Genomic DNA, 16,897 nt, shown 5'->3' on the forward strand with positions numbered 1-16,897 from the left:
ACCCCTAGGTATGACAGGTATAAATTGAAGTATCCATGTGACATATCAGCAACTCGCAATTAAAACTACCGAGGCGGTACCCATGTGTTAAGCAGGATCCTGTGTCCCAGGATCGAATCCTTCTGCCACATGTGGGCGACTGTTGTTCTGGTAGGGGTCCGCCTAACCCCAGCTTGCCTTTAATAAAAAAAAAACTAGCAATTAAAACTAATTTTAAATGATAACTACCTGAAAGAATAAAGAAGGGAGCGCGTCTCCCTCTGTCAAAGCATCTCATCACCGGGAAAATGGCCGGAAATCGCCCGGGAGGCGGTGGAGGAGGCGCCGAGAAACCGTCTTTCCCGCAAAGATCAACGGACTACTGCCCCGTTCCGCCACCGCCTCATCCGTCGGTGGAGCAACCCGTCTACTACCTCCTTCTCCCTCCGCCTCCGCTCCTCCTTCCCTATCGGATATCAACCAGGCGCTCCTCCATCATCTTGACATCGCTAACCCTAATTTTCCTCCTCTCCGCTACCGTCTTCTTCCTTTGGCCATCCGATCCGAGGCTCGAGGTCGTCCGCCTCTACCTGAACCGTATCCGAATCTCCACCAAGAACCCCACTCCCCTCTCCGTCTCCGGCTTCCCTTCGGTCTTCATCGATATCTCGATGAACCTCACCGTCAGGATTTCCAATCGCGATTTCTTCGGCGTCGATTACAGCTCGGTCGCAGTCTCGATGGGTTACCGTGGGAGGGAACTAGGGATCGTGAGGTCGGAGGGCGGGCACGTCCGGGCGAGGGGAGTCTCTTACATCAACGCGACGCTGTATCTCAACGGGATTGAGGTGTTCCATGACGTGATCTATCTGCTCGAAGACCTATCGCGGGGATTGATCCCCTTCGATTCCTTCACGGATTTCGAAGGAGACCTCCGCCTCCTCTTCTTTGAGGTTCCGCTCAAGGTGAGGGACTTCTCCTTTCTTAATTCATTGGGTCCGGTTTCTGCCTTTTTAATTTGCCGATAAATGTGGTATTTTTTTTTAATTTTGTGCTATTATTGATATAGATTATTGTTTTATCCAATCTTTTCTTTTCCATTTTTCTTTTCTGGATGAGAAATTTCATATACGAAAAGTGGAAGACAAGAAAAGTATGAATTGAGTGTATATCATTCTATTTTGAAAATCATTGATAGTGCTTCTGTTTGATTCAAATGATCATCTTCTACGATAATCGGTGGATGAACATGAAGGAGCAAGAACACTCGTGCCAGGAATTCTAGTAACGAACATAAATTGATCAATCTTATAGAAGAAATGCACAAGAAATCAAAGCAATCAGTGTGGTAATTTGTGATTCACACAAACTTGTTTAGATTCATATTGGGATTTACGAAGCAGTTAGTCTTTATTTACAGCATTTTGTAGTATCTGGGGATATCATATAAAATCCTCCTGGGGATTTCTGTAGAATTGATTTAGAGCGTCAATGTTTGGATCATAGTTGTATGTTCATAGTCTACACTTATTGGCTACAAGCTCCGCTTCATACTGTTCTATAGATGTGAAATTTTGTAGGATGCTTATGGTGTGAGGCATCTAAATCATCATCCATGCATGCTGTCACTAAAGTGATTCTTCTGCTTCCATGTTAATTTATGGATCATCATATGACTTCTTACTAAAAAAATGGCTTGATGTTGTAGCTTGAAGATGTTTTGTGTTGCAAATGAGATTGATGAAAGAAGCATGAGAATATGGCCAAGCTTGAGAACATGAGAATCAGTAGATTGTCACCCAAATCCAATGAAATTTGGGGTATATTCCAGAGTTGCCAGTTGAGGAAGCGATACAGGAAGTGAAAGCGAGACACTTTCAAAATTTTACGAAGCGGGAAGCACAAGATGACTTAGAAGCGAACCAGGAATCATCTCAGAAGCGACCTAGGAAGCGAGGGGAAAGCGAAAAAAGAGAAAAAAAAATACAAAAAAAAATGAAAAAAGGGGGGAAGCACGCTTCCCATTTTTTGGTGCGCTTCCCAGCACGTTTCGCGCTTCGGAAACGCGCTTCGGGGAAGCGTGCTTCCCCACTCCCAAGGGTGCTTTTGGTAACTCTGGTATATTCTTGACTAGGAACTCGATGAACATAGAGTTGGGGCAAAAAGGTGGGTAACATGCTGATGAGTGGACATTGTCGATCCCTCAAATGAAACAGTTGAAACAAAAGAAATCAGCATGAAATTAGTCAGTTTTAATTCGTGTAGAAGACAACTGGCAAAAAATCACATTTTTTTGGCTTGATTTCTTGAAACTTGAAGATTGAGAATTTGATTGCCACCTATGTCACATAGACACACCTAGCAGGTTGCTGTACCCGTGTCGACACGGGGGCGGGTATTGGGTGTAGTGCAGGTACGCCACGTATCGGGTCCCGCACTGTGTCGGGTCTGTGTTAAAACCTTGGTTTGACAAAGGTCAGCCATTTTGGTCCCACCCCACCAGATAAAATGACCCCTCCCTCTCTCTCTCTGCTCTCCCTAGACCCTCTCCCTGGTCTCTCTCTCTCTCTCTCGACTTCCCTCTCGATTCTCTATCTCATTTCTCCCCCCCTCTCTCTGTCTCGTCTTCCCAATCCCGTTTTCCCCCTTTCTCTCTTTATCTCGTCTTCTCCCTTTATCTTTTTATCTTGTCTCTCCCCCCCCCCCCCCCCCCTCTCTCTCTCTCGTGCGCGCGCGCGCGACACTCCAGCGACCTTTGACGGACCTTCGACACTCCAGCGACCTCCGACGACTGAAGGAGTTCACCTCACGACACTCCAGCGACCTCTGGCAGACAACAAAGAGTTTGGAGCATCTCTCAACAACTGATATAAGGTGTTTTCAGTTTTTTTTTTGGGTCTTTTTCAATTTATATTTTCATACATTTAGTTTATATTTTTGTTTTATAATTTACATATATTTAGTTTATATTTTTATTTTGTATTTATTATATATTTTCAGTTTGTATTCAATTTATATTATCAATTTGTATTCACTATAGCATATATATTTGGATATTTTCAGATTGAATATAGATTATTTAGACATTTTCAGCACCATTAAGACTAGTAAACTATTAGATATTTAGATTGAATATAAATTATCTATTTTCAGACAGAATATAGATTATTATTTATTAGATTATGGCCTTTTTGGATTTTTTGTATTTTTTTGTCTTTTTGGTAAGCTTGTTATTTGTTAACTTGATAGTGGATACTTGATACTATGTTTATGAATGTTTTTCTATATTTCTGTTTGCCAAATGCTAATTATTAGGTATTACTACTGTCTATCCTATGTAGTCAAAAGCGCTAGGCGGTTCCTAGTTGGTAGACCCCTAAAAAAACTAGTCAAGGACTAGGCGGGACTCGTCGGACTAGTTGGTACCCCAATTAAAATATAAAAAAGTATGTTTAATTCTTTTACTAATAAGATGTTTTCATTACACAAGCACAAAATTACACATGCTTTCACAAAATATATTAATATACATAACCAGAATATACATATATATATATATATATATAATTGTACACAAACACACACACACACATATATATATATATTCAATTATTAATAACATATTCAATATAAACAACAAAATATGTTTTCAACCTTTCATAGAATCACAATAACGCATACATATATAAATAACATATTACATAATTCATAATACTAAACATGCTTTCAGGCTTTATAGAAAAATTCACCAGAAAAAAAGTAGCATACACAGATAAAAAAACATAATAAATTAAAATTAATTGTGCATGCTTTCAATGTTTCACAGAAAAAAATCCCAAAAGCAAAGTAGCACACACACACACACACATATATACAAAAAATAACAAAATATATATAAGAATAATAAATGACTAAACTGCCCTCATTCCTACGCGGAGGCAGCTTAGTCGCCGAGTAGGCGCCTACCCACCTAGGAATTGCAAAGCCTAGGCATTTTACTTACGCCTGACCGACTAGGCGGACTAGTCGGTGCCTAGTCAGGGCTTTTGACTACATAACTATCATCTATTTATCTGAAATTGTCATTAGCTTGTTATAACTTGTTTCTTTAATGTTAATTTGTTAGTTATTACTTGTTATTGAATTTTGATTCTTTGAATAAAAGTTGTTAGGCTGTTACTAGTTTAGTTGGTTGTTAAATGTTAATTATTAAACGTTAAATTAATTTATATTGTTGTCTTGTTGAAAAATAAATTTTGATTTTTTGAATTTATTTTGTATTTATGTGATATATATATCACCGTGTCCATGTGACATAGATTGCCACAATATCACACAACCTAAATGTACAAGATGGAGAGTGATGGCATTTTTTTTTGTCATTTACAATAATCAATTTCTACTCTCTGAACATGTGAAGATGGAAGGTTTCACAAGGATAGGGCAATGTTACGATCTTCCTCTCATTCCATTACTTTTAGTTTTTTACAGTCATTTATTTTGTGTCTCCATCCATTCCCTCCATCATCCGACCCCGCCAACCCCGCCCTCCACAATGGGTGATTGAGTGCTCAGATAAATAGTCTTTGACTAATTGTGTGAACACAAAAAATCTGGGATACATAGCCTTGGTCCCTGCAAAAAAACATGGACAAATAGTTCTGTGTTTGCATCGGTGCTGGGACATCCTGCAGATCCCACCAAGTTTGATTCAAATTGTCTCTGAGAGTCAATTTATTGGTGCATTCAAATGCACCCAAGGATTTTTGATGAACAGGAGAAAGGTCGTGTGGAACATGCATCTATTAGAATGTCATTGTTGGAGGTGTGATCTTTTTTTTTTTTTGTATTTCTTCATATTTTCTGTTCTATCCAACATCTTTCTTATTCAAAGCTTCTAATGGTGCATTAAAAATCTTTCCTTTTTTAAATTTTTTGAAGAAATTATAAAAGTGTAAGAAAAGTTTCTATCTGCCTATTTGTTGCATTAACCATCTAACCATTGGTTCCCACCTACTGTCCTCTGAAGAGTTAACCATAGGTTGTTCTAGACAGTTTCTTCAAAAGCTTAGGTAGGAAATTGTATGTTCTCAAAAGGTGGGGAGTTTTTAGGGAATATGGCTAAAGGTTGATAGCTGAATGGAAATTCTCTTTCGTTTATCTCCAGTGTAAAATTGTCAGTTACCCTGTCTCATCTAGGCTTTTCATTTTCATCTAAATTTCTAGCATGATACATGAAATTTAGAGAACGAAGAAAGCGTACAGTTTTGAAATGGAGGGTAACCTTTCCTAATCATAAGTCCAAATGGATAAACAAAGAAATGAAAGGCCTTGGACAAGGAAGCATTGACCAAACTACCTTTCCATATGGATTGTATTGTCTTGTCATCAAACTTTGTTCTTCCTTGCTGTTAATTCCGAATGAATGATTCTACTTGTTCTACAGGGAGAATTGTGGGACTAGCTGGCTGTCAGAATGATCCAAACTGGGCCCCTTCTGTAATGATAGAATGTTTTAAGATTTTTGCGTCACAATTTGGACGCATGACACTTTCTGGTTCGATATGAGACAAATAAAAGTTAGATTGTCAGTAGTGCAAGCTGCAGTACAGGAGATTGTGATACTTTTGCAGTTTTGTACACAAAATCAATAATTTTTTACTGCAGGAGATTGTGGTACTTGTGCAGTTTTTAGCACAGAACCAATCATTTATAGTCAAGTGGAAAGTTAGTTTTAGGAAGTTGGCAGTTCCATTGGACTTCTACCTGCAAATTTACATTATTTCTAGATGATCCTGCTGTTTTTTTCGGTTATACAGTGGTAGTATTGCGTTTCTACTTGCTTTGGCAAGTCCAACAAAAATGCAACCATCATCTAACTGTAAAGTTTTTTTCCTTTTTAACTTCTTTAATAGTGGATGCTGGTGGAAGGTGGTTAGAAGATAATATTACATGTTTTTCTCTTCGTTAGGAATTTTAATGTTGTTGAACAATGCTTGACCAACCATAAATCTTATAGTACAAGGTTATAGTTTGTAATGGATGAGGTTTTCTTTTTTAAGACATGGAACCAAACTATGCCAGTAATTAAATTTGACTTGAAAAAGGTTACTCAATTTCACACAGATATTAGAAGCTAGCTTTTATGTTCTGCCTGTGTAGCATGCCACTTAACATTCACTTGAAGCCATGAAATTTGATTCCAATGATGCTGATAAGATAAGCCTTTCCGATCAGATAATCTCAAATGAGAATCCTCAACCCATAATCTCAGGTGAGAATCCTCCAGGTTGATACTTGGCGTTACCACAATCATCGATTCCTCTAATGTAGCTGGTAGTTCCTTGAATATAGCTACTATCTCCTCTAATCAAGGATTGACTCATCAAGTCAAGATAACATTCAACAACCGTTCCCTCTAATGTAGAAGTCTGCTATCGTGTAAAATGATATACAGTTATCCTTGATAGTGTGTAAGGGTAATATGTTATTATCTCTATGTACTTCTTGTATATTGGATAACCGAATACATAATAAAGTCCTGCAGTGAAGGGTGAGTTTAAGCAGGTTTTCTCTATTATCTTCATTGAGCAGATCTTCTCCATTATCATTATACTTTCATGGTATTAGAACCTCGAGCTCATTTGAGCGCTTTAATAGCTTCCAGCATTGCCGCAACCCAGTGGAATGCCGTAGCAAGTCTCATATTAATCAAGTTGAACAGAGAAAACTACCTTCTCTTGAGGTCTCAACTTGAGTCAGTCATGATGAGTCAAGATCTTCTCAAATTTTTAGATGGCTCTTCTTCTGAACCCCCGAGTTCGTCCTCTCAGAAGGCGGAAAACAAGAGGCAAACCCCGAGTTTTACATTTGGCGCAAGTCCGATCAACTTGCCTTAGGCTGGATCAAAGCTACAGTCTCTGAGTTTGTACTTAGCCAAATCTTGAGAACCAAGATTGCACGAGAAGCCTGGGTCATGCTAGAGAAGTCTCATGGCTCTCAATCGCCATTGAGAATTATGCTCCTGAAGAAGGATCTTACCTTTATTAAGAAAGAAAGAATGGACATGGACACCTATCTAAACAAAATCAAATTTTTGGCTGATTCTTTTGTTGCGTCAAATAGTCCTGTTGACGACATTGATCTGGTGCAAATCACTCTCAATGGTCTTCCTATCGAATATGAGAGCTTTGTCACCTCCGTCACCACTGCAACTACTTGTCACTCGTTTGCTGACCTGTACGATCTTCTGATCAATCAAGAAAGGAGAGTTGTCATGCTTCATCCTAAGCAAGTAGACAATCAAGAATCCTCCCAAACTGCTTTTACTGTCTCTCGGGGAAGAGGTTGCAATCGTTGCTTCTATAGGGATCGTTGGAATCAAAATCGTGGTCAGGGCAGGGGTCCCCCAGAAAATTTTAATCAACCCTTCAATAATTCTCAAAATCAATGGGACCCTATCATTTGTCAAGATTATGGCAAGCGTGGTCACGTTGCGAAAAATTGTTGGGATATTCTCAAAGCCTTTTCCGCTATGTCATTACACCAATCAGTTGATGATCATTGGTATCCTGACACTAGTGCTACCAATCACCTAACTATGGACGACCAACAACTTGCAAACAAATCTCCCTATTAGGGTAACGATTCCATTATGATCGGGAACGGTACGACGTTACATATATTTCATATTGGTGATTTGGTTTTATCTTCTCAAGGCTCTAAGTTTGATTTAAAAAATGTTTTTCATATGCCCGACATTGCAAAAAAATTATTGTTTGTGGGACAATTCGCGAAGGATAATGATTGTGTTTTCGAATTCACTCCCTTTAAGTTTTTTGTTAAGGATCGGTAGACATGCATGATTCTTCTTCAAGGACCGAAAACCAACACGGGACTCTACCTAATTAAGGTGAGTCAAACCTCGATGATGGTAGCCTATGCAGGATCTTCAGCTACATTTGATCTTTGGCACTAGCGCCTCAGGCACACAAATAAGAAGATCATCTCTTTTCTTAAATCTAATAATGTTATTTATTTTAATAATACAAGTAATTCAGTTCGTGAACACTGTCTTGTTGGAAAAGCTAAAAAACTTCCTTTTGGCCGTTCGCTGTTAGAGAGCTCACAACCTCTTGAACTTTTACATGCTGATGTTTGGGGCCCCGCTCTGGTTAACTCACACAAAGGATTTCGTTTATATCTATTAATCGTGGATGATTTTAGTCGTTTTTCATGGCTATTTCCATTAACAACCAAATCTCAAGTATTTGATTGTTTCAAAGGTGTCAAATCCATTGTTGAAAGTCAAGTTGGGTTTCACATTAAATCTTTTTAATCTGACAATGGTGGCGAGTTCACAAGTAGGGAGTTCAAGACCTACCTGCAAAGCATGGTATTTTTCATTGTTTCTCCTGTCTTCACACGCCTGAACAAAACAGACTGGCTCAGCGGAAACACCGTCATGTTGTGGAAATGGGTCTCAGTCTCTTAAGCCATGCATTCCTATCTTATGCCTTTTGGACTGATGATTTTCGCATTGCAGTCTACCTCATAAACCGTTTACCTACTCAAGTACTCAATCGCAAAACACCCTTCGAACTTCTTCTAAATCAGTCTCCTGAATATCATCATCTTTGTGTTTTTTGTTGTGTATGCTATCCGCTTGTTGCCCCCTACAAATCCAAGTTTCAACCGAAAACCAAATCTTGTATCTTTCTCGGTTATCCTCCTCGTCATAAGGGCTACATTTGTTTTCATCATTCTACCTCTCACACTTATATCTCTCGTTATGTGCTTTTTGATGAGTCTCACTTCGCCCCTCCCAGTCTTTCCTCTCCTGTCTCTGCGTTCGCTCTCCCACAATGGGGCGTTTCTCCCGTGGTGGTGTTGGTCAATCCCTTACCCTCTTCTGGTAATCTCCCTCTATCATCTATGCTTCTAACCCTGTGTCTGACCTGCCTGATCCCTCTTCTTCCCTTGCGTCCTGTTCACCCGATTCCAACTTAGCTAATTCCGCCTCTCCTGACCCTGTGGCCAATTCTCCTGCGCCTGTCCCATCCGTTCCTGTCCAGCCCATTACCCATCCTATTGTCCACGTTTATCCTATGGTAACTTGGTCCATGACGGGTTTGCTTAAACCCAAATCGTTTTCTGCATCTTTGTACCCAATTGTTTACACTGCTTTCAATGCACATCTCCTTGAGCCTGAGCCAACCACCTATAAACAAGCTATCAAGCATCAACACTGGTGCTCTTCCATGGAGGATGAATACGCTGTTTTCTTACACAATCGTACCTGGCATCTTGTTCTCCCACAACCGCAATTGAACGTGGTAGGCTCTAAGTGGGTATATCGCAACAAAAGGCATGCTGATGGCTTTATTGCTCGTTATAAGGCCTGTCTTGTTGCTAAAGGATTTCATAAGGAAGAAGATGTTGATTTCTTCGAAACCTATAGTCCTGTTGTTAAGCCAACCGCTATTCGCCTGATTCTCTCTATTGCGGTCTCCTTTAAGTGGCACATTCATCAACTGGATTTTAACAATGCCTTTTTTAATGGATTTTTGGATGAAAACGTTTACATGAGTCAATCGCCTGGCTTCGTGCATTCTTAGTTTCCTCATTATGTTTGTAAACTTGATCGTGCTATCTATGGTCTCAACCAGGCTTTGCGGGCCTGGTACCAACGCTTCAACTCCTACTTGGTTTCTCATGGTTTTATTATTTCTCAATAAGATGCTTCACTTTTTTATCTTTCAGCAGACTGTCTTATTATTTATGTTTTGGTTTATGTGGACGACATCGTCATCAAAGGCAACTCCTTCATCGAAATCTTACGTCTTATTTCGCATCTTGGTTTTGCCTTCTCTATTAAGGATCTCAGGCTACTAAGTTATTTTCTTGGCATCGAGGTATTCTATTCCTCTGCGGGCGTGACTCTCTCTCAACGGTTATATACTCACTTTACTTCAGCGAGCCCGCATGACTGACGCCAAACCCATCTCCACCCCTATGAGCTCTTCCTTCAAGCTCTCCAAAGACAGCTCCCCACTGTTTAAGGATCCTATACTCTATCGCAGCATTATTGATGACCTGCAATATTTATCTCTTACTCGTCCCGACATCGTCTTTGCTGTCAACAAGGTTTGCCGTCATATGCATCAACCGACTGATGCTCACTGGACGACTGTCAAATGAATATTACGATACTTAAAGGAGACTTTACATCATGACCTTCTCCTTCAATCCTCCTCCTCTCTTCAGCTTAGTGCCTACTCAGGCGCAGACTGGGCTGGCTGCCCTGATGATCGAAAGTCTATTGCTGGCTTTGTGGTTTTTCTTGGTCCAAATGTAATCTCATGGTCGTCTCGCAAGCAAAAGACCGTCGCTTGTTCCAGTATCGAGACTGAATACAAATCCCTGGCATGTGCTGCCTTCGATCTCCTTTGGTTGCATTCTCTTCTATGTGAACTCGGGTTTCCTCCCCACGCACCTCCTGTGTTATGGTGCGATAATATCAGAGCTCTCTACCTAGCTGCAAATCTTGTTTTTCATGCTCAAACCAAGCATGTTGAGATTGATTTTCATTTTATTCGTGATCACGTTCGCAAGGGCCACCTCCAAGTCGAGTTTATTTCCTCTCATGACCCGCTCGCGGATGGACTCACTAAACCGCTCTCGTTTGCGCACTTCAGCAATCTTCGTCACAAGCTCAACATGCGGGCTCCCCCGTTGAGCTTGCAGGGGTGTGATAAGATAAGCCTTTCCAATCAGATAATCTCAAATGAGAATCCTCAACCGATAATCTCAGGTGAGAATCCTCCAAGTTGATACTTGGCGTTACCACAATCATCGATTCCTCTAATGTAGCTGGTAGTTCCTTGAATATAGCTACTATCTCCTCTAATCAAGGATTGACTCATCAAGTCAAGATAACATTCAACAACCGTTCCCTCTAATGTAGAAGACTGCTATCGTGTAAAATGATATACAATTATCCTTGATAGCGTGTAAAGGTAATATGTTATTATCTCTATGTAATTCTTGTATATTGGATAACCGAATACATAATAAAGTCCCTGCACTCACGTGAAGGGTGAGTTTAAGCAGGTTTTCTATATTATCGTCATTGACCAGGTCTTCTCCATTATCATTATACTTTCGGATGCACCTCCATGTTTTATACCTCCTTTGGACTTTTCAAGTATGGTACCCAACTTGGTTCCAAAACCTTAGTAGTCCCTTGGTCATGGGAAAACCGACTCTAGTTGGAACATCTATTTTTACACCATGATTTTGGTTCGTCCTCATTAATCTCCTAGCAACAAATTCTTATGTCTTAACTGCGCCTGTACACAATCATTTTAGACAATTGTACAACCCCCAATCTTATCACTTTAATTTTGGATTTATTTTTTCTTTCAGAGCGTGTTCGAATGCCAGTAAAAAAATCTCTGGGGATGAAAACCACCAAAAAGTGGTGGGTTGCATGGATGCATTCAAATATGGGGAAAAAAGCTCCACCCACTTTTTGTGTTGGTGGGGGGTTTTCCTCCCCGCATTTTGAGGAGAAAAAGTGGCTGGATCCCCCCAGTGACTTTTTCTCCATGATAAAGTTACCCCCCAGAAACTTTTCTTACTGGCATTCAAACATGCTCTCAATGAAACTCCCATCGCATATGATTGCTCGTCTTAGACACTATATTCTATCTAAATGTGCATTGTGTGTTTTTGAGCAGGAAATAGTGCAATTATTGTCGCCAATTGAAGACTAGTTCCTATCACTAAGGGTGTCAATGGGTTGGATATGACCGAAACTTTGATTTGTAAAGCCTTTCCATTTTAAAGCATAGTCACCAATCCTCACGATAGTTTGAAATATCACTTTTTAAACAGGATGTTAGCATTAGCCATTAAAATGACAAAAGATCACTCCAAAACATGTATATCTTGTGTTGTTGTGATTAAAGCACAATGTAACGTGAGATATATCAAAAGAACATGTACCACCAAATGTTTCACTTTTTCGGTCCCAAAACGACCATTTTTTTGAAGAGATTAAAATTTGAGAAATCTTCATAAATGTTCTAAAAAACGATCCAACCCACAAATCTTCACTTGATTTGGTTCAAAGATTAAATCAAATTATCAAATTTGTGTGATTTGGGATCTTTTAAAAAATCTTTTTGTTGTAAAAAAATGTGAACAAAGGTATTTTAAAACATAGTAAGGCATTATTTTCTATTATTCAAAATAAATTGCCATGTTTATTTGGAGTTGATCTAGCAATATCCCCAAATTGAGCATTGCGTGGGTCTAGTCTTCTTGATGGGACTTGTTTGTTTCTCAGGGGCATATTGGGAACTTTTGAAAAGTTAAAACTTGTCAATTTTTTAATACATATATGGTAATTTGAGATGAAAAAATCATGGGCCCTTGTTAGGGCTTGTTCTTTCCATGAGAGAGAGAGAGAGAGAGAAGAAAAGTAAAACGTTTTTTTTTTTTTTCTATTTAATTTTTTGAATTTATTAGTTTTATTTAAATTCCAATACTTTCCCAACTTCTTTCTGAGAAAACCACCTTTTGAAAAGCACTCTGGAGAAAAACTTTGCTGAGAAGTTGCAGAGAACGATATTGGTGACTGTTTTGAAGATGCTTCCACTTGGATAATCATAATTATTATTTGATTAATCTTGCTGACGTCTAACTTTTTCTTAGTATTTTGCATGTTAGATGTATGGATCCTTAAGGGGCATCTGTTACACGCCCATGGGTGGGAAACTACCTTTCATTCGGAACACTGCCATTGGATGGAAATGTTCTGTTTCGTGTGAAACTGGTGGTCCCCACTGGTGGTCCCCACTGGTGGCTTCCTTTTGAGGTGTTTGTTTCGGCCACAGTAAGAAAGATGCCCAATTTCATATAAAACGTGGGCTTCTTTCGTATGAAAACCATTGAAACAAACACTTATTATTGTTTTTTCACCTCTTAGAAAATGTTTCCTTAACCTGCTGGAGATGTCTTTCCACAGTAGCTTGCAACACCAACTTGACTGTGATCTTCTGATCCTGTTTGCATCTTCTCTGCTAACTCCTTTATCTTTTGTTGTTTCTATTTGTATAATTATGTTTTCATTGAAGACCAATGGGCTGTTTGGATGATGCCCCTAAATCATTTTTTTTGATAGTTTTGAAAACTTTGTTCTGGTAAGAATGTGTTTGAATGTCAACTTTGTATATAAAGGGTTTTGAAAAGTGTTTTATGAAGCCCAAAACAACTTTTTGAAAAAACCAAGAGAACCGTTTTTTTCATAACCATTTATTCCACACCTCATTTATTAAGGTCCTTCTCTCCTGCACTGACCTCTTTCTCTTCCTTCTGCCATGGACACCATCTCCTGTTTTATTTCTAGCCAATTATCTGACCAGACTGGGCGGATATGAAGGTGGACATGATTCTTGTGTTTAAGGCTTAAGCTCAGAAGAGTGATGATGAAGATGGTAATAAAACAAAAATAATGGTGGTGATGGTAGTTTTGTTAATCATGGATGGTGGTGGCAGTGATTGTGGTAATATGGTAGTAGGGTTATGTTGATGATGATGGCTAAAATTCATTATCATGATGGTGGTTGCTGTAGTGATGAAATATAAGGAATGATCACAATGATGATGAAGATCATATTAAAGGTGGTGATGAAGAAACATATAAAAGGTTATTGTCATGATGATGATATGTTTTAATAATGATAATGATCATGAACACATTCATACAACAAACAAACAACAACAACAACTACGCCTTCATCCCAAAACAATTGGGGTCAGCGATATGAACCAAAAAAGAAATTCATTTTGGGTCTTCCACATGAATCCTTTTCCTCCAATCATTTCTATCCAACGCCATGTCCTCCACATGAACACATTCATGATGGTGATAATTTATCAATTACTAATGATACTGATGATGATTATTTGATCAGTAGTGATCATGTGTTAAAGATGTTGACAGATAAAAAGAGAGAGAAACATGTCATCCCAACGTCAGTTCCTCATTTATATGTTAAAGTCCGTCTTTAATTTGCTTTTGTTTTTTTAAACTTAACGTTCAAACTAATTTTACAGAAAACCAATTTTTGAAGTGTTGCCAAACGGGGCCTGAAGATTTTTATTTGTAGATTTAGGACGTTTTGTCAGTTCTTAGTTGGGTGAATAGTTGGTCCTTCATATCACTATTCTACGATTGTGTATCAGTGAAGTATTTTAGGGATGTTGGTAGACATTGCTTTTATGATTGCATGCTTCTGAAACCCATTTCTTGTAGCATGTTTTCAAGTATTTTTGGAGTAATTTGTTACTGTTTATCTAAAGTTATTTCTCTGCATTTATTTCGAGAACCTTTAAAGTCATAAACATGCAAAATTTCTTTACTTATTGCTTTGTTATGACAGTGGTAGGGTCCTTTAAATGCATCATACATGAAACCTGATCTTTTCCTTTTCATCCATATTGTTAGGCAAGAGTTTCTTGTGAGGTATATGTGGATACAAATACACAGGTTATCAGCAATCAAAACTGCTATCCGCTGGTTAGTTAGATTCAATTGTGGTTTTTGCCAGCAGATGTCTGGGAATTTTTGCCTCATTATTAAAAGAATTGATTGGTTTTGCTATTCCAGTGACGAAGAAGATTATGGGTGCAACAAAAGGCATTTTCTGTCTTAATGGGTACTTGTTTTCTGATCCCCGGAATGAGCATCTGAGGTAAGCAGCGTTTGTAACAGAGCAGATTTTTATGCTCAGAAAAGGTCTCCATTTACCTGCTTATTTATAAGTATTTGTACATCCCAACGATTCTTAAATGTCCAACTATTCTGTATAGTATTTTTAATGAAGACTGTCATTTAAGAAAAAGTGCTAAAATTTGATTTTTTCCATAATAGTAATAAATCTGGTTTGAGGAGCTAAGCGTATCTAAATTGGACGTTCAAGATATAGTGAGGACCGTGAGTGCAGTATTCCAGATAAGCAAAGATATGAAAGGCCTCCTATATGGATTATCAAGAAAAATGATGGAATTAAACTTGTGGAATTAATTTAAACCTGGATGTATGATATTGCAAACCACAAATGAAAGAAGCTGTGATTCTTTTCTCTTGTTTGGAAGCCATACAGCTATTGAAAGTGGAATTGGTGAATCTTATCTGTTGTACTGGATGGGAGGTACCACCATTTTCTTTTAGGCACTTGGTGACACTTTATGCCTTTCCTGCCACCTCCCTTATGTACATGATAAGAATTTATGCTCTTGCAAAGGATCTATATCGGAGTTGCGGTCAGGGCACTATTTTTTGTTATCCATAAAAATGTTAGGTGCGACTTAGAGTGGGTTATTTATGTTCATTTACAGGAGATACAGCAACCCTATAGTTGAGCATCATCCATTCTTGTGGTAGACCATAGTGGTTGGCTTCCTTATGTGCACTTTATTTACACTTTTTCAAAATCCCTTTTACTTCATGCAGAAACTGCTCCCTTTGTTTTTTCGGTTGAAGAGAACGATTCCTCCCTTTTTTTGTTTATTACACAGTAATTCGCCATCAGATCAGAAGCGTTGAACTATGGTTGCTATGCCCGATGGTGTAAACTGCTTCAGCCTTGCAGCAAGAGTGGTACATTGGAGTATCAAAGTCGCAACATCCTTCAGCTTGGACGTCTTAAGCCGACCCACCTAGCCAGGTGCGCAGAGCCTCTGAGGGTGAGAATGGTTCTTCCTTGATTATGATAGGAAGCCTAACCATGCTGTGTTTTCTTTTGCGAAATATCGTCAAGGGGCTTTCAACATGGGTGCTAAAGATTCGATTGGGACGTGTGTTTTGTGTTGCTGAGCATGTAAAAGTAGGATGAGGAATATAAAAATGGTTATTGAATGACGGAAGAAACTCTAAATTCTGTAACTGTTTTACTTCAGTTTTCTGAGTGTTAAAGAAGATGCCCGCTTGTCTGGCATGAGCAAGTAGTGCACGTCACCTTGTGTTGGGACGTTGCAAGTTCGAACCCCAAATGGTATGGTTGTAGTTGGTAGGGGTCTGCCTAAACCCAGCTTTCTCTGTCCAAAAAAAGATGCCCGCTGCAATTTTTTCTTCTCTTTGAGGTCTGCCATGCAAGTTAAATCAAATATCTAAGGTATCTTAGGGTGCGTTTGTTTACCCTCCAAAAGAGAATCATTCCTTCTAGTTTTGAGAGAATGATTCTCAGGGGAAGCATTTTCACACGTGATTTCCAACGTAAGAAAATCGGTCCCTTGTGGTTGTATCAGATAATGCTTCAAGAAAGAAAACGATTCCCCAACTGAGAGAGAAAGGGAGTCACGGGCTTGACACTCTGGCTCCCTTTCTGAGAGAGAGAGAGAGAGAGAGAGAGAGAGAGGGCATCTTGGTGATTGAAAATCACAACTTCAAAATCCTTGGAAACATCCCCTTAGTCCTGACTTCATTTACATACAGCATAAAAAAAAGGAATCATTTATCATAAGTTCCTGCTTTACAATTTCTGCAAAACAATGTCATCTGGGTGCTAAAAATGCTGCAAGAAATGTTTTGCCTTTTTCGTGCTACCAAGACTGTTGCAGATCACTACATGCTGAAGCTGTAAGCAGCAAAAGTATTGTTCATTGACTATCTACACTTTGTCCAGAGTCCAGACTCTAACAAATGCTAATGTTCAAAGAGAACGTTAAATCTAAACTCTGATATATATTTTTTAAATATCAGTTGTATTACTAGCACCACCTTTTGGCAACGCCATACTTTGGCTTTCGCATTTTGACAAAGCCGTATCTTGGCAACATATGGTAATACAGTGTAAGGAAAATTGGTAGCAATTGGCCACATTTTTGCACAAAACCCTTTTTATCATTA

At 38.9% G+C, this 16,897-nt stretch overlaps 1 protein-coding gene across 6 annotated transcripts; it reads left to right on the top strand.

Moving 5' to 3' along the window:
* The first annotated feature begins 247 nt into the window (after positions 1-247).
* LOC149848017 (uncharacterized) lies at positions 248-16,123 on the top strand. 6 transcript variants are annotated; one of them, XR_016432541.1, is made up of 4 exons: positions 248-944; positions 14,495-14,566; positions 14,657-14,741; positions 15,503-16,123. XR_016432541.1 is itself a non-coding variant. In XM_090010155.1 (3 exons), the coding sequence occupies exons 1-3, from the start codon at positions 288-290 to the stop codon at positions 14,657-14,659; spliced, it is 732 nt and encodes a 243-aa protein (XP_089866281.1). In that variant the 5' UTR covers positions 248-287; the 3' UTR covers positions 14,660-14,901. The 6 variants fall into 6 exon arrangements, 3 of the variants coding, with proteins under 3 accessions (XP_089866281.1, XP_089866307.1, XP_089866299.1); XR_016432542.1 differs by having other exon boundaries at positions 15,568-16,123; XR_016432544.1 differs by lacking the exon at positions 15,503-16,123 and adding an exon at positions 14,921-15,060.
* The last annotated feature ends 774 nt before the right edge of the window (positions 16,124-16,897 follow it).

The sequence above is a fragment of the Nuphar pumila genome, chromosome 1, assembly GCF_984573655.1.
Source record: "Nuphar pumila chromosome 1, dmNupPumi1.hap1.1, whole genome shotgun sequence".
Taxonomy (NCBI): Eukaryota; Viridiplantae; Streptophyta; class Magnoliopsida; order Nymphaeales; family Nymphaeaceae; genus Nuphar; species Nuphar pumila.

Bases quoted from the DNA above. Each gene is read 5' to 3' on its own strand.
- LOC149848017 (XM_090010155.1), top strand. From the start codon at position 288: ATGGCCGGAAATCGCCCGGGAGGCGGTGGAGGAGGCGCCGAGAAACCG. The intron at 945-14,494 runs GTGAGGGACTTC...CCATATTGTTAG, and splicing joins TCTTTGAGGTTCCGCTCAAG to GCAAGAGTTTCTTGTGAGGT.